Source organism: Diplodia corticola (genome assembly GCF_001883845.1).
Source record: "Diplodia corticola strain CBS 112549 chromosome Unknown scaffold47, whole genome shotgun sequence".
In the NCBI taxonomy this organism is placed as follows: Eukaryota; Fungi; Ascomycota; class Dothideomycetes; order Botryosphaeriales; family Botryosphaeriaceae; genus Diplodia; species Diplodia corticola.
In genome coordinates, this window is record NW_017971526.1 from 240,480 (window position 1) to 260,469 (window position 19,990).

The 19,990-nt window shown below is 55.9% G+C and overlaps 4 protein-coding genes across 4 annotated transcripts; 3 read left to right on the top strand and 1 right to left on the bottom strand.

Moving 5' to 3' along the window:
• Positions 1-1,267: 1,267 nt before the first annotated feature.
• On the top strand, positions 1,268-4,497 carry BKCO1_4700078 (serine-rich protein; the record flags this gene model as incomplete). Its single annotated transcript, XM_020276433.1, has 2 exons — positions 1,268-3,069; positions 3,123-4,497. 2 exons carry the CDS (start codon positions 1,268-1,270, stop codon positions 4,495-4,497), a joined length of 3,177 nt encoding a protein of 1,058 aa, XP_020127792.1.
• Positions 4,498-5,939: 1,442 nt separating this feature from the next.
• BKCO1_4700079 (nudix family hydrolase) lies at positions 5,940-7,362 on the bottom strand (the record flags this gene model as incomplete). Its single annotated transcript, XM_020276434.1, has 2 exons — positions 5,940-6,798; positions 6,851-7,362. 2 exons carry the CDS (start codon positions 7,360-7,362, stop codon positions 5,940-5,942), a joined length of 1,371 nt encoding a protein of 456 aa, XP_020127791.1.
• Positions 7,363-8,075: 713 nt separating this feature from the next.
• On the top strand, positions 8,076-11,075 carry BKCO1_4700080 (c6 transcription factor; the record flags this gene model as incomplete). Its single annotated transcript, XM_020276436.1, has 3 exons — positions 8,076-9,199; positions 9,267-10,186; positions 10,234-11,075. The coding sequence occupies 3 exons, from the start codon at positions 8,076-8,078 to the stop codon at positions 11,073-11,075; spliced, it is 2,886 nt and encodes a 961-aa protein (XP_020127740.1).
• Positions 11,076-15,504: 4,429 nt separating this feature from the next.
• Positions 15,505-15,963, top strand: BKCO1_4700081 (uncharacterized protein; the record flags this gene model as incomplete). The annotated part of the gene is made up of 1 exon (XM_020276437.1): positions 15,505-15,963. One exon carries the CDS (start codon positions 15,505-15,507, stop codon positions 15,961-15,963), a length of 459 nt encoding a protein of 152 aa, XP_020127741.1.
• Positions 15,964-19,990: the final 4,027 nt, after the last annotated feature.

The window sequence follows — 19,990 nt, forward strand, 5'->3', positions numbered from 1 at the left end:
GGGGAGCCACAGTGCAGGTGAGGCCCACGTTGCCCACGACATCGGGCAGGAGGAAAGTGGAGGGCTCGTCGTGATGAGCGCCGCCACAGGGTGGTCCGCATGGCGTAGCATCGGGCCTTCACCGCCGGCCTGCTCGGACCGCCAGGCTCTCCAGCGGGCGGCGGCGGCGTGCGGGCGAGCCGGATCTGGACTGAGGCGAGGCTCGAGCGAGGTCTGCGGCTCCCTCGCGGGCTTGCTCACGAAATGAGACGGGCGCCTGGCAGTTCGCAAGGCTGGGAGCCGGGGCCACAGTGCCAGCAATACATGGCTCGTGCAGGATGGAGACGGGACCTTCCCGGCGGATCCAGACAGCAGGCCGGTGGAGGCGAGAGATGTCGGTGAAGATGCAGGGCACCGATCGGCGGCGCGCGGGCTTCGGGGCGTTTGCTCGCGGCAAGGAGCAGCAGCGCGCCCTGCCTGCCGCGAGATTCGGGCGGTGGTGAAGGCGGGAGGTGTGGTTAAGGGCCCGGTTGGATCGCTGCGATCGGCGGCCAGGCCCTGCAGCAGACAAGCGCCACTGCCAGGCCAGCCAGCGCCAGGCAGCGCGCGCCTGACGCGGTGCACGGGGGCCTGACGGAAATTCGAGGCCGCACCCACGACACCACCATCGCGCGCCCGGGCCAGGCCGCCTCTCTCCAGCAGCAGGCCGTGCTCCGGCCATGCCTGATGCCGCCCTGTCGCAGCCACCAGCTCCAGCGCCTGCAGCGCCAATCCCTCTCAACGCCCAGCACTGCGCACGCATCGCCCGCCTCGCTCGACTGGCGACGCGTCGCCGCGGCTGGCCCCCCATATGAGCAGCACCACGGCGCCCTGCATCCAACCTGGCCGGCACCGTTGGGCTAGCTTTCCCGTACCTGCAGCGACGCCGTTCCCGCGCGCTGACGGCATCCCGCCAAGCCCATGAGTCGTCGGGCCCCGAACACGCTGTACTGGTGGAGAGCGGAAGCGCTCGTGCCGTCAATCATGCCTTTGCGCCATCTTCCCTGCCCACGCATCGCTACTTACTTGCATATAGTGCCTTCGAGTCCTGCCGGACTCTGTCCCACTTGTTCTGCTTGCCACCTCCACTTGCTGTCGGTCAGCCCGACGACGACTGACACTGCTGAATTTCTGTTTCTGTTGCGCGTGGATGCCCCCTTGTCCCTGATCCGGCGCCTTCCAGCTCGATGCGCGCTACAGATCTGACCTTGACATCACCGTACCGCCTGGCACCTCGTCACGCCTCCGAATGGCTCCCAGTCGCAAGAAACTCGCAAAAGCGCGGACCCACCCTTTGAAGCGCTCGAGCGACAATAATGACTCGCCAAAGCGGCACCAGCGCTCCCAGTCTGACGTCCCCCAGACCCCACATAGTCAGGAGAACCGCTGGAAGAGGAAATCCAGGGACTCGCGTGGCCGTAGCAACTCCGTCCTCTCGCCAAAGAGGCGGCCGTTAAGAGAGCTGTCGCCTTCCGAGCGCAATGGGCAAACGCCGTCTCCTGAGCGCTGCGAGCAGCACATTTCCCCCTTGACTGTGACGGAAATGGAGCAGCCTGCACAGAGCGCACAGCAGAGGGAGCAGCATTCGGTTGTGGAAAGACCGGAACGAGGCTCGCCGTCGGGGACCTATTTTAAGTCTCCCTTCCCTTTGCATCCCTCGCAAGTATTGCTGCCAAGCCCCGCTACTACCCCGAGCTTTTTTATTACCTACGATGACGGCCCCGCCACGGATGACGGCAGCCCCGCCGAGGAAGAGGACAGCCCCGCCGAAGAAGAAGAGGAAGAAGAAGACAGCCCGGCCGAGGAAGAGGAAGACGACCTAGAGGTTCGCGATTTCTGCGAGCCGTCTGTCGGCACCTCGGACGCCCCGGAATTCTTCAAAGATCTCGTCGTGGGGCCTTCGCCCGCCGAAAGCAGGAGGACCTCCATCGACACGACGACGGCATCCACCGAGGACGATGACTCGCTTCCCTACCCTATTTCTTTTTCAAGGCTGTCCAGCGATCTCTATGGCTCCGTCAATTCGCGCACTTCCATGATGCAGTCCACCGTCCGATCCATTCAGCCCTCGGAGGAGTATAAATCGGCGACATCGGTGCGCTCATCAGCATCTTCAGAGACATTATCGACACGCCAACATGACGGCCGGAAGTCCACGGCCAGCAATTGGACAGTCCACGCTCATATGTCATCTTCGACCCGCCCCACCTCAACTAACCCACGGACCCCTTCCCCTTTTGGAATTTCCTCCACGCCCACGCCTCAGTACGGCCCCCACAGTCCCGGTGTTTCTCAAGACAAACGGCCTGTTTCAACTTTCGGTAACCCTCTGACGCCTTACCTGGACAATGATTGTGCTTTACGCCCGGTGTCCGCGAGCGATGCATATTCAGGGAAAGTCTCTAATTTTGGCTCTAGCGATGAGCTCCTGGCCGACCTTACCCCTCCTACGAGATTCACTCCGTCTTGGAACTCAACTGCCACCAAAGCATTTCAGGCTACTTCGAATCCCGACAACCACCATCAGGAAGTTTGCAGCGTATCCGGAATGTCGACTACCACCACCGAGGAGATTGAACCCGCAGCCCTCTGCATGCCTAAGAGGGTTGCGCGGTCAAATCAGCGCCAAAATTGGACTGCACGGCTCCCCTCTACTTCAACTCAGCCGGAACCAATTCAACCTCTGCCAACAATTCCTTCGTCGTCTCACAGCGTTCCTCCCACCGAATTCAGCTCTCGTGCCACTGCCAATCCATCTCTCGTCTCTCTCCCGACAATGCGTCTCGAAGGTAGCTTGCCGTCGTCGAGACCGCAGACTCAGGATAGAGGCGAGGAGTCTTCAGCTACCGCCGCTGCAAGGGCAGAACTCCCCCCGCTCAGGAACCCATGGCAGTCGGTGGACTCGACAAGTTTCTTCAACCTCATGATGGGCCGTGGTAACGATAATGGTGGAAACTCGGGAGCCTCGTCGCGGCCTGCCACAAGAGCAAGCAGGTCGAGCAGCGCCGCCACCGTCCTATATGCTGCGAAAGGGCTTCCTGCATGGGCTAGGTAAGCTTAAAGCATCTCACTTGGATTAAACTTTTACTTACTTACGATCTCAGGTCGTTCTACTCTACCGGAGACCCGAGCGTGATCGGCTCGTCTTCGCGTCCCTCCACGCGGTCCAAGCCGTCCCAAAGCTCTCTGCGCCAGCCCAACACCAGCGGTAGCGGAAGCAACGGCAGCGAAAAGCAGAACAACCGCTACGGCAGCCGCGCGGGCAGCAGCTCGCGGCCGACTAACACCGCGCCCACAGACAGCCCGGCCTCCTCCCAGTTCAGCATCGCAAGCATCCAGCGCCCGCGCAACCGGCCCCACAGCACCATCTACAGCGAGAACTGGACGCCCTCGCCGCACCTGGCCGCCGAGGCGACCAGCGACGAGGAGTCCTCCAACTCCACCACCTACTCCTCCTCCGCCGACGACTCGGCCTCGGACGGCGCCTCGAGCTTCGGCAACTACTCGGCCGGCATCGAGTCGCACCACCCCAGCACCGCGCACAGCAACGCCACCACCGGCGGCCTCCCCTCGCGCCACCAGTACCAGCCCCAGCTCCGCAACATCTCAGACGTCCCCACCGCCGCCGACGACTCCATGCACGGCACCCAGCGCCGTTTTCCTTCCCGCATGTGGCACTGGGCCGCCTCCACCATGGGCTCCACCCACAGCGGCGGGAGAAACGCCAGCAACCGCGCCCCCCCGCCGCCGCTCCGCTACTTCGGCCCCTCGGGCCCCGAAAGCAACCAGACCCCCCGCCTCCGCCGCGACCAGAGCAGCGCCTACTACGCCAACAGCACCGCCACAAAGTCGTTCCGTTACCTGCGTCCCAGCAGCTGGGTTTGTGGCAACTCAAACAACGGCGACACGTCGGACAACCCCAACCGCCCCGCCGCGGACCGCCAGGTGTGGCTGTTTGTCCTCGGCTTCCTCGTCCCGTTCGCGTGGATGCTGGCGGCGCTGCTGCCTGTGCCGGAGAAGAAGACGAAGAAGATGAAGAAGAAGGAGAAGAAGGAGAAGAGGGGAAGCCACCACCACGGCGGCGGCGGTGGAGGTGGTGCGGCGGCGTCAGCGGCGTACACTCGGCATGGCGAGGAGAAGGAGGAGGGCAGGAGGGACGTTGAGGAGGAGGAGGAGGAGGAGGAGGAGGATCGAGACGGTGCGGAGGGGGCGGGAGCGGGGAGAAGCCGACACCAACAGCGCTATTATCATTACAGGCGCGACGAGCGGGATGGAGATGCCGGTGTGGAGGCGGAGGATGGCAGTGGGGGCGTGGTGGACGTCGAGGCGCAGATGGAGGCGGCGCAGATGGAAGTGTTGATGGAGAGGGAGCGCGTGCGCGCGGTGTGGTGGCGCAGGCTGAACAGGCGGATGAGCGTCGTGGGGGTGGCGGTCGTGGTCGTCGTGGTCGTCGTTGTGGCGGTGACGTTGACGGCTTGAGGGAGGGATGAGGAAGAGGAAGAGGGAGATGGGGGGAGGGTCTCATTTGTTTGATCTTGTTCTTTTGGTTTTTTTTTTCTCTTTTCTGCATCGCGAAGGTGGTGGAGTTTTTTTTTCTTCTCGTTTTCGGATTTTTGTTTCCTTGATACCTCCCCAGTCAGCTCCTGTCTGTTTTGGGTCTCCGTTTCTTATCTTCCTTTTGGTTTTCTTGATTTCGTCCTCTTGGATGCGCGGGAAACTTTGGAAAAATTGGGGAAACCGGAGCGGGAAAGGTGGTGTTTTTTCTTCTTCTTCTTCTTCTTTGTTTCTTCTCATTTGTGGGCATTTTCTTTTTCCTTTTTCCTATCCTCTATTCTCACGACAGCGGTTTATGATTTGAACGAAGGAAAATATGAAAAAGCGGAAACGTGGCGAATTGGTGGGAGGGTCTTGCGGGGTCTTGTTTCTTTTGCTATTTATCTTCATTTTTCTGTTCGCGGCGATAGATCAAGATTGCATAGTATCGGCATTTTGGTGCCCAACGGTAATTTCTCTACTTCTCTAATTTCCCCTTTTTATTGCGGGATGCATACTGGAAAGAGGAAAGGATAGAACTCAACAGTCAGTTCGGGAGTCGGGCAGCAGACACCTCTCTCCCTGGGAAAAGGGTGGACGAAACGGAAAGGGGCAAGGGATGTACAATTTGCGATGTGTGTATATATAGCATTGATTTTCTCGCCTACAGCATGTAAGCAGGGGCAGAAAGAGGGACGGGTTGGGCTTAATCATCCATACTAATTTTTTTTGCTCACACATCATGATCCGCATCTTGACTTACGTCTGCCGCGGCTGTTTGCATGACACGCTCCCCCGTCTCGTGCGGATGATCAAACTTCCCCATTCTAGATGGCTTGTTTTATACCCCTCCCGCCCCACATTCTTGCTGACGCCACCGTTCGCCACGTCGTTCGAAGGTGGACACGATACGGATGGCGTTGATACTGCGCTAAGCCGCCCTTGGAAGTTGGAGACTGGGCGGGCGCCGGCGGTTGGAGGATGGCGTTGTGGCTGGCGTAAGAGGCGTTTCAACCTTCATGAGAAGGCGTGCGGGCTGCACGCATTAGTGTACCGCAGGTTAGTGTAGAATGGAGGGTGTGAAATTATGGGTATGTTGGAACGAGTGTACTTGAGTTGGTCTCGCCGTGGTGACGGTTGTTTTATATCCACGTTCTTCGCTCGGAGATGAATGAGCAGGGCTTCGGAGACAAACTGTATGGTCGGAGATAATATTTGTTCGTGATTAGAGCAAATCAATTCAGAAGAAATAAGTCATAAAGATATTGGCCAAATAGATCTATTCACAGTCGCATCTAATCCCGGGCTCATTCGAGGTGAAGAATGAGAATAAAATGAAATCGGCCGAAATTCCCAAAGAAAACAAAAATCTTGCCAGGCATGTCTCATCATCTCAGTCGTCTATACTTCACTATTACGGTAGCGACCACTGCCGCAAATACCGAGACCCTCGCAGCCAGCGACAGCGCCACCGTCTTCCTCACGATGTCGTAGTAGCCCTCGAGCAGGATCCCCACAGACGACGACCTCGTCGCGGGGTTCTTCTGCCCGAGCCTGCTATAATACCGCTCCGCGCCCAAGCCGCTGATGCCCGACTCGGGCGGCTCGATGGAGCCGTCCGGCTCGACGCTGTCCAGGCCCTCCTCGACCACGACGGGGACCCCCCTCACACCATTGTGGTGCTCGGCCAAGACGCGCGCCTTGCGCTTGCGGAAGGCGTACGACGCGGCCCACAGCAGGAGGCGCACGTCGGGCGGGGTGAAGGTGGGGTAGGTCCACAGGCGTACGGCGTTGCAGGGCGGGATCAGGTCGAGGAAGTCGGCGAGGATGCCGAGCGTCAGCCCCCACAGCAGCAGCGGGGTGTCGGTGCTGGCCGACGGCTGCACGCCGCGGCCGTGCCACCAGTTGGCCAGCTGGGCGGCGGCGGAGCGGCCGCTGCTCGAGTCGTCGTCGTCGTCGGGGACGAAGGCGGGGATGGTGCTGCAGTACTCGCTGTGCGACGGGATCAGCCGGATGGCGGCGAAGATCATCTTGCCCAGCATGACGCGCAGGAACCAGCGCTTGATGCCGAATTCTTGCTTGGCGAGGCGGTTGGACACGTCCTCGTGCCAGTATGTGCGCTGCGAGGGCGAGAGCAGCGCGCGGATCGAGACCCAATGCGTGGAGCCGACCTCGGCGGGCTGCAGGCGGAGGGCGGGAGGGCTGGGGTCGGTGAGAAGGTATATGTATGGGCAGAGGACCATGAGGCTGCTTGGTGTCAGTGTTCTGTCGAGGCGCTGGAAAGACGATATGAGCTTACGGGACCTTCCCCCAAGACGTGGTCACGATACGCTCGGGCAGGTTGCCGACGGGGATGGAATTGGCGTCGGTCAGCTCGATGCCGACCTCCTCCTCGGTTTCCCTCACGGCGGCAGCGCGGTCGTCGGCGTCCTCAGGATCTCTGCGGCCGCCAGGCAGGGCGACGTGACTTGTCCAGCGGTCGCCGGGGCGGTGGGCGCGCTTGATGAACAGCACCTCTGGGTCGCCATGCTGCACCCAGTCCTGCGCGAAGAAGCTGTCCAGCCTGCTCTCGACCGACTCGTTGGCGGTCTTATCAGCCCATTGGGCTGCGTGCTGTTTGTCCGGCCAGTGCGAGTAGCGCGGTTGGATGCGAATGATAAGCGCGACGGATGCGCGCTTCTTGCAGTTGGGCGGGTTTTCGACGTAGGGATATGGGTTTTGGGAGAGGTCTTGCAGCACGGTCTGGAGTTGAGAGAGGAGCTCCGGGGAGGGAGGGATCTCGGCGGCGGCAGGCTCGCGCGGTGGTGGCATGATTGCGGCGCGACTGAGATGCTGGGGAAGGCGTTCCTGAGGCGCTGGCATTGATTGACACATGGCACGTCGGGATCCCGCGGCGCGAGTCAGGCAGGCACAAATTGCGTCAGTCCCTTTCCCGCCGATAGCCGTGCTGCTGTACACTTCACCTCTCAACAAGCTCAGCTCCTGCTCACCACGCACTCACTTTACTTGTTCACCCACTCTCAACAATCACCATGGGCTTACATGAACAAGAACACGTCTGTTTGTATTGGCTTAGTCATGCATGCTAACTGGCCTCTTGATTGCCCCCTCTCCTTCATGAACTCATACCTCGTTTTGCTTGTCGAACTTGTACTTCTCCTCGAGTCCTGCACTAGAGTCAGCCAGTCATGTTCACTCCATATGTTCGATGGACAACCTACCATTACTTGTTGAAGCAAACTCCCTCGTAGACTTTAGAGTACGAAAGAACCATCGGAGGCGCGCCTTCCGTCATTGATTTCTCCAACGCCTCTAGTGTCTCGCGTATGCTCTTGGGCTTCGCTATGTACCGTCGGATAACCCGCCCCTAGAGCGGAATTGATGCGCGCATCGAAGATCCGTCAATAGCCGGGCGACAGCCCCCGCTCTGCCAGCCCGCGCGCCTTGAATTTCCTTCAACACCCTCCGTTGCCCGCCATCTCGACTCCCAACCCAGCAAGAGCACAGGGACGTGAAAAGAAAAAATGGCCGACGAACAGCCGTACCACCACGACAACAACGGTGAAGATGCCACCGCCTACGACAACATCAACAACGTCGTCGCGAGCACCACCCACGCCGGCAACAACCGCATCAACACCGCTGCACAACCATCATCATCATCATCCTCATCACAACAACAACAACCACCACCCCACCACCCCAACACTTCCACCACCACCACCATCAACCCCAACGGCAAACGCCCCCACAACCCCCCCACCACCACCACCAACCCACCCCCCTCCTCAACCTCAACCTCAACCTCTGCATCCTCCTCCTCCTCCGCCCCCCGCGAATTCCAACGCGCCTACAAAGCATGCGTCCCCTGCCGCAAGCGCAAAGCCCGCTGCGAGGTCGCCGTACCACCTCCCTCCGAAGGCGCCGCCGGCGCCGTGCCGGGCCCGCCGTGCCTGCGCTGCGTGCGCGCGCTGCGCGAGTGCGTCTTCACCGAGGAGCGGGGGTGGAAGAAGCAGAGGCTGATGGAGGAGGAGGAGAAGAAACGGCGGCGCTGGCGGGGAGCTGGTGAGGGTGGGGGTGGAGGCGAGGTGGAGGTGGTGGTGGGGGAGGAAGGGGGGAGGGGGACGGGGAGGGGGACGAGTCCTTCGGTGCCGGTGCCGGTGCCGGTGCCGCAGCCGCCGAGGGGGGTTGTGCGGGAGCAGCGTTTGCAGCAGCAGTCGGGAGGAGGGGGAGGGGGAGGGGTGGTAGCGACGCAACAGCACCAGCAACAGCACCAGCAGCAGCACCAGCAGCACCAGCAGCACCAGCAGGGCGATGGGGGGTTGGCGGATTCGATGATGAGGACGGTGGTGGCGAGCGGGAACGATGCGTTGAATTTGCTGTTCGAGGCCGCGACGAGGGAGGGCGCGGTGGCGGCGGCGGAGGGTGGTAGGGAGGGGTATCCGCTGGATGCTGCTGGGGCAGCGGAGGGTGAGCCTGCCACGTATGCGACGCCCGGCTCGAACATGTCCATCAATTCGGGGCTGCTGGCGCCCAACGCGGTCCAGTTGTCGGCGGCGTCGGACGATGTGTTGGATCTGTGGAAGTGCTGCCGGTTTGTGAGGATGGGGTGGTTCACGGCGAGGGAGGCGGTGACTTATGTTGACTTGTGAGTTTGGTCCAACTGAGGAAGGTACCCCCAGATGCGTTGCGCGAGCTGACTGCTTCGACTGCAGGTTCTTCCAGAATCTGTCGCCGCTGTCGCCGATTCTTACGGAATATTACGCGGATCACTCGAAGCATTACGAGCTCGTCACGAAAGAGCCCTTCCTTTGCTGCACCATATTGGCGCTATCTTCACGCTACCACGTGCTGCCTGGAGTCGGCGGCGCGTCTCGTGGCTACTTCATCCACCATCGTCTCTGGGAGCATTGTCAGCATCTTATTCTACGCATAATGCTTGGGCAAGAGAAGAGCTCGACAGCGAAGACTCGAACTGTGGGATCGATTGAAGGCCTTCTCCTCCTTTCCGAATGGCACCCGCGCGCTCTTCACTTCCCACCGGCTTCGGATGGGTGGGATGCGGGACTTGTCGCCATCGACCCGAATGCGGATGAAGAGCCAACGAGTCCAGAGGGAATATCAACCGCATCCAACCGATGGCTTGAAGATGTGATTGAGCCGGCACGTCGATCGGACCGTATGAGCTGGATGCTTCTTGGGTGCGGCTTATCCCTCGCCCATGAGCTTGGCATATTCGAACAGGACGAAAGTACGAAGCGGGCAGCGCACTACGAGGAGCGGTTGGAAGCAAAGCGGAAGGCTGCCCGATATTCCCGAGCGAGGAAGCTGTTGTATGTCTTTGTTGAACAGCTTGCTTCCCGCATCGGCTGCACTTCAATGATTCCGCAAAGCCTGAGCCATACGGTTCTTGGGAGGTCCTTTGCTGGAGAGGTGTTCCCTGGAGCGAACCATTCGGAAGCGTTTGTGTCTGCATGGATCGAGCTTACGAAGCTTGTGAAGTCCGCCTCAGACATGCTCTTCCCGTCTGCGTCCTTTACAAAGCAGATCTTACGGAGCGGTCGGTACATTGGATTGCTGGAGCACTTCCGGCCTCTCTTGTCTCGATGGCATGGCAGGTATCTTGATTCACAAAGTTCGTCCCCTCCGCTTTCAATCAATGTGCCTTGCTGACGACATCAGGACTTGGGGACGTGCTGCAAGACATGCTCGCCATCGAGTATCAATTCGTCCGCATCTTCATCAACTCGCTCGGCATGCAAGCCGTCGTCGAGCGTACCCTCGACGAAGCCGACGACTTCAACGCCACCGCCGACTCACCGCAGCCGATCCGCCCCCTCTCAGTCGACTCGACCGACTACCACTTCATCCAAGAAGTCGTCGACGGCAGCTGCGAGATCCTGCGCAAAGTCATCAAGCTCGCAGAGGCCCAGCTGCTGCGCTTCGCTCCCGTGCGCATCTACCTGCACATCACCACGTCGGCCATCTACCTGATCAAGGGGCTCAGCCTGGGCGTCTGGAACACCAAGCTGCCCGCCTCGCTCGACGTCCTCGACCGCGGCATCCAGGCCCTGCGCTCGGGCACTCTCGACGACATGCACCTCGCCTCGCGCTTCGCCACGCTTCTCGAGGTCCACGTCGCGCGCCTGCGCCGCAGTTTCGTTGTTTCGTCGCGGCCCCCGCGCCTGGCCACATCGCGCCCCCCGTCGGCGGAGAGGGCGGCGCCGGGCCCGTCGTTGTCGTCGTCGTCGTCAGCAGGTCAGACGGCTGCTGCTGCTCCTGCTGTTACCGCTGCGGTGACGACGCCTTCGCCGGAGCAGCAGCAGCAGGTTCCGTATGGCCAGCAGTTTGGTGAGGGAGAGCTCGACGTGCATGCGTTGGCTACGGAGGCGTCGGAGGATGACTGGCTCGCGTTGCCGTTTGATCCCTCCATGGCGCCGTTTGGAGCGAACGGGTCGGGGATACAAAAGTTTCCGGGGCTGGATAACGGGATGTTGAGTTTTTTGTGGAACTTGCCTTCGTGAGGAGTCACAGACAAAAAAAAAAAAAAGAACCAAAACTTTCAGGTCTCGCAACCAAACAACCGACCGCTCCCCCCCTCAACTCGCCTTGCAGTCTTGCCAGCCTGAACCGCTAGAGTGATGAAACCGTCTTCTTGTATGTAAGCATCATCCGTTATTATTGCATTTCCTGGAACCGAGTCGTCGGGTCGCCGGGCTCTACTGCCCGACGCTTTTGTTGACAATGGACAACACACGCCTCGATAGTCAACCATGACTCTTCCACATGAGAACTGGATACTATTTCCAGCAGTTTGACCGCTTGGAGACTCTCTACACATCTGACGACTGCTACACCCGACGGCTTTCCTGTTTGAACTCAATAAATTGCTCCTTCTAACGGCATACACGATACATTACGTTTACGGAGGGACAGGCTACGCCAAATCACTTCTGCATTTGTCTAACTTTATGCCTTATTGCCTTGTCCGCTCTGAAGTCTGTTCGGGGCCCGATCATCTTGTCCAGCTCTACGCTGGGGGATGCATGGTTCAATCTCATCAGAAACCAAACCACCACAGCTAGCATCTGGCATCTTGTGGGTCCAGAGAAGGACAAGAAGCTATCCCAACCAACAGAACCCGTTCCTTCTTCCCCGCCGAATGCAAAACTCGGATCAGTCGTCGTCAAACGCCATGAAAATTTTCAGAGCTCAAATGAACCTGTATACAGCGCAGGCTTGACTCGGGATGCACTACGTCCATCACCGACCACAAGGCACTTCATGATGCGGGAGTGACTTTTCAAGAGATCCGGATTCCCGGGATAGACGTCGAAGGGATTAGCGGCGAACGCCTCCAGAGCCGGGAACACTGCGTTATGCCGTTCACTTTTCGGGCCTGGCGGCGTAGGACGTGGATCAAGATCGTATTCCTGCGCGAGATCTACCTGGTCCCCGATTACGGAGCTACCGTTCTCATCGGCATGGATAGAGTCCGACCTTTTAAAGGCAGACGAATACTCTTACATCATCGAGAAGGGTATCCCACGCGTCTGTCCTAAACCATCCAGGTTCATAGACATTCTGTTCAGGTACGACACTGCAAGAGCGCAAGTCGTGCAGAACTTCTACCCTGAAACCGGAAAGGAGCGAACAGGAAATCTCTGACTTGTTGAGGCTGTGACGCCTCTGGCCAAGATGGCAAATCAGGAGGCATGGCACGCCTCCTATCCAGTGGAATGTACGGACGACAAGTGTAGATGGTGTGGAAAGGAATATGATGACAAGTTCGTATCTTCTATTACTAGTTTTATCTCACAGTACTGACTAATTGCAGGACCGGCCGAGCCAGATTCAACAATGATCTTCTGGACTGCCACAAGGAACATTGGCATAATCAGAACCGGCTCCCAGCATTTCGAGGCAGGGTAAGGCTGGTCATCCACTTTTTAAAGACGTCGGGGCAGTACTTGAGTACGAGCGGGAGCCGCGTGTTTTAAGATTTGAAGCAATGTCTTATCTCCGTCATGCTATTCTAAGTTTGGGGTGGAATCAGGCAAGAACTCGTGTTAGAGCGTAGAACCTCGCCAATAAATCGTGCAATTCTGCCATGACACATTCCAAATTCGAATACGGTGAACATTGAGCCCCAACCTTGTGTTTATAAACGATCCACAAATTTCGTCCACCACTCCGCTTGGTCTAGTTGGTTATGGCGTCTGACTGTAAGATCTCGTGCAAAATCTCGATATTGCTGTTATCAGAAAGTCCCTAGTTCGATTCTGGGAGCGGAGATACATTTTTTACTTTTTTTCCCTCCTCTGATAGTTGTGATCGCGGTCGTGCATCGGGTATTCACGGTGCCGCGGACCCGTACACGTGCCGCAGAATATTAAATATGTTACTGTCATCAGAAGGTCCCTAGTTCCATTCTAGGAGCAGAGAATCTTTTTTTTTATCTTTATCTTCACCAGTAAACGATGTACGGCTCGAGAAGCGAAGGCTAGAATACTATCCCTTCGTAGTTTACGAGTTTCAAGCCATTTCTTATCTCCGTAGTGCTATTCTAATTTTGGGGTGTAATTAGGTAGAACACTCGCTTCTCTCGCATCGGAGCGTGTAACCTCCTCGCCTATAGAGGCGCTAGATAATGAACGTATTGGAAGATAACATAATGAATTGCAGCGTGTGATACGAAGTAATGCTTAATAGAAGCCATCTATAGGTACTCTGTGCGAACTAAACGCATTCGGCCCGTCTAATGAAAATATTGGAAAACAAAGAGAGAGAGAGAGAGAGAGAGAGAGAGAGTTGGAAAAGCTAATCTAACGGGAAAGTTTCAATACTCTCAAAGCATCTTTTCTCACGGCCTATGTGAAACAGACCAGACGTGAAACTACCCTTCATGCTTTTCTCGCTCGAACTGATTGGAATGAGAGGCCCCAGAACTTGGAACGCGGCAAACAGAAAGTTTTTTGTTGTGTCTCAACAGATGAGTTCTCAAAGAAGATCGAGAGAAAAGTACTTTCGGACAGCCCTGCTCTGGGCACTTGAACGTGTTTTGAGATCACCCCCAAAGCTGGGCGATCGCCCAGGTCACGGTATCTGGTAGGTACTTCCTTGCTCAACAGCTGTCGGAGCAGCACTGCACAGCTCCTCTAGTGTACTGAAGGCAGATTGGCCCTGGTGAAGCATCGCTGAGGTTGTTGAATTCTGCTGGCCGATATGAAGACCCAAGATGCTGAAATGTTCCGACGAAACAGGCGCCAGGTCATGCGGCCGGTATTGGCATCTCTCCATTGGCGGAATCGAGGGTAGCATGTCTGATGTAGCTGTATGGGAGTTGGCAAGGTATGGGTTTGGTATCTAAGTGAGATCTGGTTGTGGCGGTAGAGGGTCCGTGAGAGATGAACGGTAGTTCGGAATTAGCGGTAATGAGAGTGGCATGTCTGACGTCGCTCTGTTAGGGTTGGTGAAGTATTTGTACGGTGTGTATGGTGTCCAAGTAGGACCTGCTTGGAGCGATGTACCATTCGTAAGCGTAGATGGAACCCCAACCTTTAAACTCTTATTCAAAATCGAATCCGTTCAAAAATAGAATTTGACCACACGTTATCGCCACTGACACCTTCAAACCATCACCAGGACCTCCGTGCGGGCGGATACGTACAAATCGTACTTGGTTTCGTCCGCCTTGTCTACTGCCTCCTCCTCCGCTTGAACGTGTTGACAATAAAAATGACCGGCCCGAAGATTTCCTCTCTCTCGCAAGGACGGACGTCTCGAGGACGTTGGTAAAGATGTGAGGTACGAGTCACGATGTGTGTCGGCAGATTTAACTTTCGGGTATGATGATCCAAACACGCGCGCGGCACAGGAGACAGGAAGGTCATGTTCCTGCATATTTCCAAAAACAGCGAGCAGGGTCGGCTCGGACAGAAACGTTTTGTCCTCATTATGACCGAGGGCGTGCACCCGTGCATACCATCGAGCCCCTGCACGCTGCACGCACCCGGCGAGAAGGGGATCGGCCAGCCCTAAGCGCTTGCATCATCCCATTTACTCTTCTCGGTATCTCCACTATGCAGCGCGCATGGTAACGGAGATCAAACCGCTGCCTTTTTCCCGGCGTCGTCAATCCTTTTCTATTCCCAGCTCGTTGTTGTTCAATCTGACCATTCAGATTGATGGGGAGCTCCTGGCATGATGTAGATAATCATTGGTATGGCCAGGCTTAGAATCTAGCCGGGAGGTGGCCTTGTTGGAATTGTTTCTTTGTTTGGATGCGTCCGGCTGTTAAAGGTAGTGAATGTCCTGCTTGTGGGTCGAGGTTCCCGTGGGGGCCGTTTGCACGGCCCGCACGCCCGACGATCGCTCCAAAGTGCTGCAGGCAGACGCGAATACACACCGACAAGTCGGTGGTCGGGTTCGCACTGATGCGTAGAACTGTGGGTCGTAAAGGTAATGGGATTTCGCAGGCCGGACTGATCCAAGGACTTCTCACCTCCAGTCGAAGCCGATTATACATCCTGACCTTGTTCTGAACCTCACAGCAGAAAGCCGAGGTCTTTCTTCGGCTCAGGGAGAATTGGTAATGGTATAGAATGCTTATTTTTTGTGATCCACTGTGGGCAGAACCGTCCATCCACCATCATACCGGATTCAGCAACAACAGCGGCTGAGGCGTCCCCGCCCCTGTTATTCCTTCGAACGACTTTATGTTGACCCGTGCGGAAGCACGGGCTGAGGATGAAGTGGGGCCTTGCACGGCCATGATCCAGCAACGAGACTTTGAAGAGAGGAAGCTCCTAGCAATACTTAAGGGACAGAAATCTTCTGCACAACCCGCCAGCATCAGCTTCAATCACTCCATCAAAACAATCGCCACCAGCTGCATTTCCTCGGGTCCCGCTCTTGACACCCACCCAATTGCAATCTACCAACAACCTCAACATGCACGCCCTCCAAAGCCTCTACTACTTTTTGTTCGCCGTCAGCGTGGTTGCGGTCCCCGCGGTCCCCAACAACCCTTTCAGCGGATCCTCGACCCTCGAAGTCCGTGCCGTCCCGGTCTCGTCCCAGACAGTCGAGGCCCGCGAAGTCTCTCACAACCCTTTCACAACCGGGCTAGTCAAAGCCCGTGCCGTCCCGGCCTCGTCCCAGACAGTCGAGGCCCGCGACGTCTCTCGCAACCCTTTCACAACGAGAGTAATCGAAGCTCGCACCGCTACCCACAACGGTCCGGTCACGCCCGCGCCAGCGCCAGTCGAAGCTCGTGACGCTCCGCAGATTTCTCTCTCTACCTCGGCTCTTGAGGCCAGAGACACACCGGGACAACCTGCCCTTACCGCGCCTCTTGAGCCCGAGCCCATCGACCCCCCGCCCACCACTGCTCCTGCCCTGGCTCTTTGAGGCCAGAGATGCTGTAAGTCTGACAATCAGAGCCACCATCAAGCACGCTCTCCCCAACGTCACCAGAACTCTTTGCTGATCTGAACCAGTGAAGTGATTACGAATCGCGACACGGGCGACCTGTGCATGGGCTTTTGATCTGTCACACTAGTATGACATGGAAGACTTTGACGTTTAATAGAAATGTTACATATTTCAATCACGATAATTCCTCAACATCTGCAGACTTGCTTTGAATACGTTAATCTACCGTCTTCTCCCCCATTCTTCCACCATTGACCAGCCTTTTGAACGCGCCCCACAGCGATATTGTTTTTCTTTTTTTTTTATCAACGATCAGAGACCCAACCAACGTATCTCAAATCATCACTTGGCCGTTCTCAAACTTTCCACCAAGCAATTCCAGTCATTTGTGAGTTTGAATTACATCGGCCGAGACGGGCACTCTAAGCGCTAGGCCCAGAGAATTCTAGCGGTACAAGGACGGGCTTTCTCAAGGGTCTTAAACGGCGAAATCGCTATGCTGCACCTCACCCGACACCTCTGCGCCTAAACGCTGCTCTCAACTGGAGGAGTCCTTCTCGATCGCGAGCGCTCGAAGTACCGACCAACCACACATGCTACTGTTACATAATGAGGGGAGTGGAAGCGCCTGTCGGGACGCGGTTGGTAATTTTCAGGCGCTGTATATTTCCATCCATACCATTGCATGTACGATGGCAGTGAGACCAGGACATAGAACCACCTGTTGCCGTCTCTTGTAAGCATCCATAGCGTGAGCAGCCCTCCATGGTCACTCAATATGGCCAACAGGTCAGAGTGGCTGACATGCTTTCAGCTAGTACGTACGATGTGTTTGAGAGCCTTTATTACACATAAAAAAAAAGAAAAAGCGGGAGCTTCTTTCTTTCGCAGCTCTGGGCGCCCCTGGTGCCTCTGCCGCGGTGCCAGACATGGACCTTTGAAAAGAGCTTAGACCAAAAAGCGACCGGTGCTTCGGCACGCAAAAAAATGCAAAAGAAAATGCAGAACGTACAACAGCCGGGATTCCCCAATGGTCACCCACTTGAGTACTAATCGGCCGGTTCGCAGCTTGAGTACGGCTGAGCGGACGGGAAGCCCTATATTCTGCGACCTATGGTCGTACGTGGCAGCTGAAGTTGCGGAAGCATTCTATGTAGTCAAAAATATTTCAGCACTCGCATGTCACTTCCCACCGCAACACTAGCCGATGGAAGCGGCTGCTAGGCCGAAGAGCTGAACGAAGAGAGAAAAGCACAGAAATTTGTCCTTAAGGGACGAAATATTGATGGAAGTAATAGCGGGTACGTAATGAAACAAACTCTGTGCAATGTAAATGCAACAAAATATCGTAAACACGAAGCCTCTACCAGCTTCGTTACACTTACCGTAGCCTTCCATACGGAAGATAGAGCTGAGTGCATTCATTTGACAAGGGATGGCTAGACAAGGTGAGACAATTTCGAGTAGTGGTGGGGAAGTTACCAATCGATATTGCTGTCCCCTTAGAGTATCACTGCTATCGCATCATATACACGACTGCTAGGATGAGTGAGAACCGCCTATTTCTGTCGTGCTATAGTCATAACTATGTTGTGAAACGGTCTGACCAAGGTTTCCTAAACGAACAAACAAAACTTGAGGAGAAACTGCAGCTGCCAACAGCATTGGTGATGAACGAATGGACGGGTTCTGAGATACTCGAATTGTGATCGCGATGAAATCAGACTTGCTGCCCCGAGGGAAAGAGCGAGTTTCAAAAACACTGTAAGAGAAAGGAGCCGCCCACTGAAGTACCTTGAGCAGTTCAACTCAGAAAACCAAGGCTTGCATACAAAAAGAGTCTGGAACCTGAATGCAAGATCTGAAGCTATGGCTGTGGACTGACCCAAGGGGTCGGGTAGATGATGGAGATATCACGTATAGAGAAGACAGATTGTACGCGCGTAGTAGCATGCTCCACCACCGGCTCGAAAATGGACGCCCGACCCTAGTCTCTTCCTACACTTCGACCATGCCCTGCTGAAGCTTTGTCGATGGCAATGCCTTTGGTTGAGGTTCCGGTCACCTGCTACGGTTCCGTCACAGCATCGAATGCATTGTCCCTGTTGGCCGAAATAGGATGCCGTGTTCAGTCAGCCTGACACCATCGACAGGCATGCAAGGGAGAGAAAGAGATCCAACTTACACAGTAGAGGCTCTGCTTGGCTCATTCCAATGACTTTCCCGCTTACTGAAAGACTGAGCATCGGATCGGATATCCCCAGACTCGATACCTGCTCGCGGACCCTTATGTCCGGGATCAATTGCTCTCTTAATAGAGTGTGGGAGTTTGATGGCGTAGTCCAAAGGGCAAGAAAAGTCCTTTGCCCTTTTACAACTCAACAACTGGCGCTGGCTTTCGTCGTCAAACGCGTTGGCAACATCTGCAGAACTGTTGTTGTTGACTCTAATCAGTTATTGCAAGAGAGTAAAGCCTATAAGTGTAAGACAAGGTACTCACGGTTCAGAAGTGCTGTCTCTCTCAACATATAAGTTCTCGGTTGCTAGAGTCCTGGGCGGAGACCTGGCGAAAGCAGCCGAACCCGTTCTCTGCGCGGCCTCGAGGTTTGGCGTGATAGTGACACTGGCAATGTTCGTCACATAGACCGACGTCCAACCATCAGATCTTTGTTCAACATTGAGGTCACGAGGCGGTTTCCGTAGAGCGACATCGTTCGGTGCGCGAGAGAAAGAAGTTGAAGACCGACTCAGTTCATCCTGAAGTGTTTCAGCAGCAGATTCGGTTGGTCAGGTATCAAACGAAAGTATAGCCACCTGGAAAGCTGGAGAAGCAGCAAGCATGTGCCCAGTTACGATGACGGACAGTGTTGCAAGCATGAGGCCGAACACGACCCCCAGAGTTCCGCACATGGCTTTTCAGATATGACAGCCTCTGGGAATGTGCAAAGAAGAATTTAAGTGTATGGATTGAATGGGTTACGATTGAGTGTGAAGGATGGGGTTGAGCTTGAATGGTTTGATCGATCAAAGCTCCTCATATACGTCTTTTCGGTGGCGAGCTTTGGAAAGAAAGTCTCTGGGCTTTGGTCATTTTCTCATAAGTGAGCGCGTGGTTATGCCATGGTGATACATGGTGCTCAGAGGCACGACATAGTCAGCACTCGGGTCCCTTTGATTCTTCTGCAAGATCGGCCATCTTTTCCCAAGCGCCGATAATGATGACAGGTTGAACGATCTGTACGACTCGTCTTGTTTGATTAGTGCACACTCCAACCACGTGGATCAGCCCCGAGTTCATCACAAAAAGCAGAAGAATGAAAAAAGCAGACAAAGACAAATCAGCTACTTCTTCCTACTTTCTTTTTCAGCCTCTACTCAACTTTAGTACCGTCCTGCTGTCTTACTATCTCACACAAGCCTTGCTTTTACATGCATGCCAGGTTTTTGTTTGCTTCTTCTCAAGAATTTCAATGGTTGGAAGTCTTAGTTCGTCAATGGCTCTTGCCACAACTCCTTTTCAACCAATCACTTGTAATATTCTTCTTGAGACGGCATGCTAAGCCGGGGTGTTTGACCTTCCAGACCGTCGTTGTTGTACGAGGGGTTTGTAAAAACCGTTGGCCGGTGAGTACTGATACAGCTGCAGGCCATCAATAGGACCCCAGTGAAGGCAAGGCCATGTGGCGATCTCGATTCGAATGGTTTCTGTCAAGTGACACGGCGGTGGGCCGGAGTGGTCTTGACGGAAGCCGTCAATTTGATGCATTAAGCTCGTGGAGGCCAGCTCTCAAGCTTGCCAATGCTGAGTGTTTTTACAGTTGGCTGGGATTCCAGTCTCGAGCGGGGACTTGGGAGGAACTTGATCCGGGTGAAGACTGAATAGGCAGAGCGGCGCCGTTGAGTGAGACACTGCGGTGCTACACGACATGCAAGCTAGGCAGCATTGGTCAGTCTTATCTCCAGTGCAGTCGATGCTCCCCGGTCCTCTCGCGCATCGACCGAG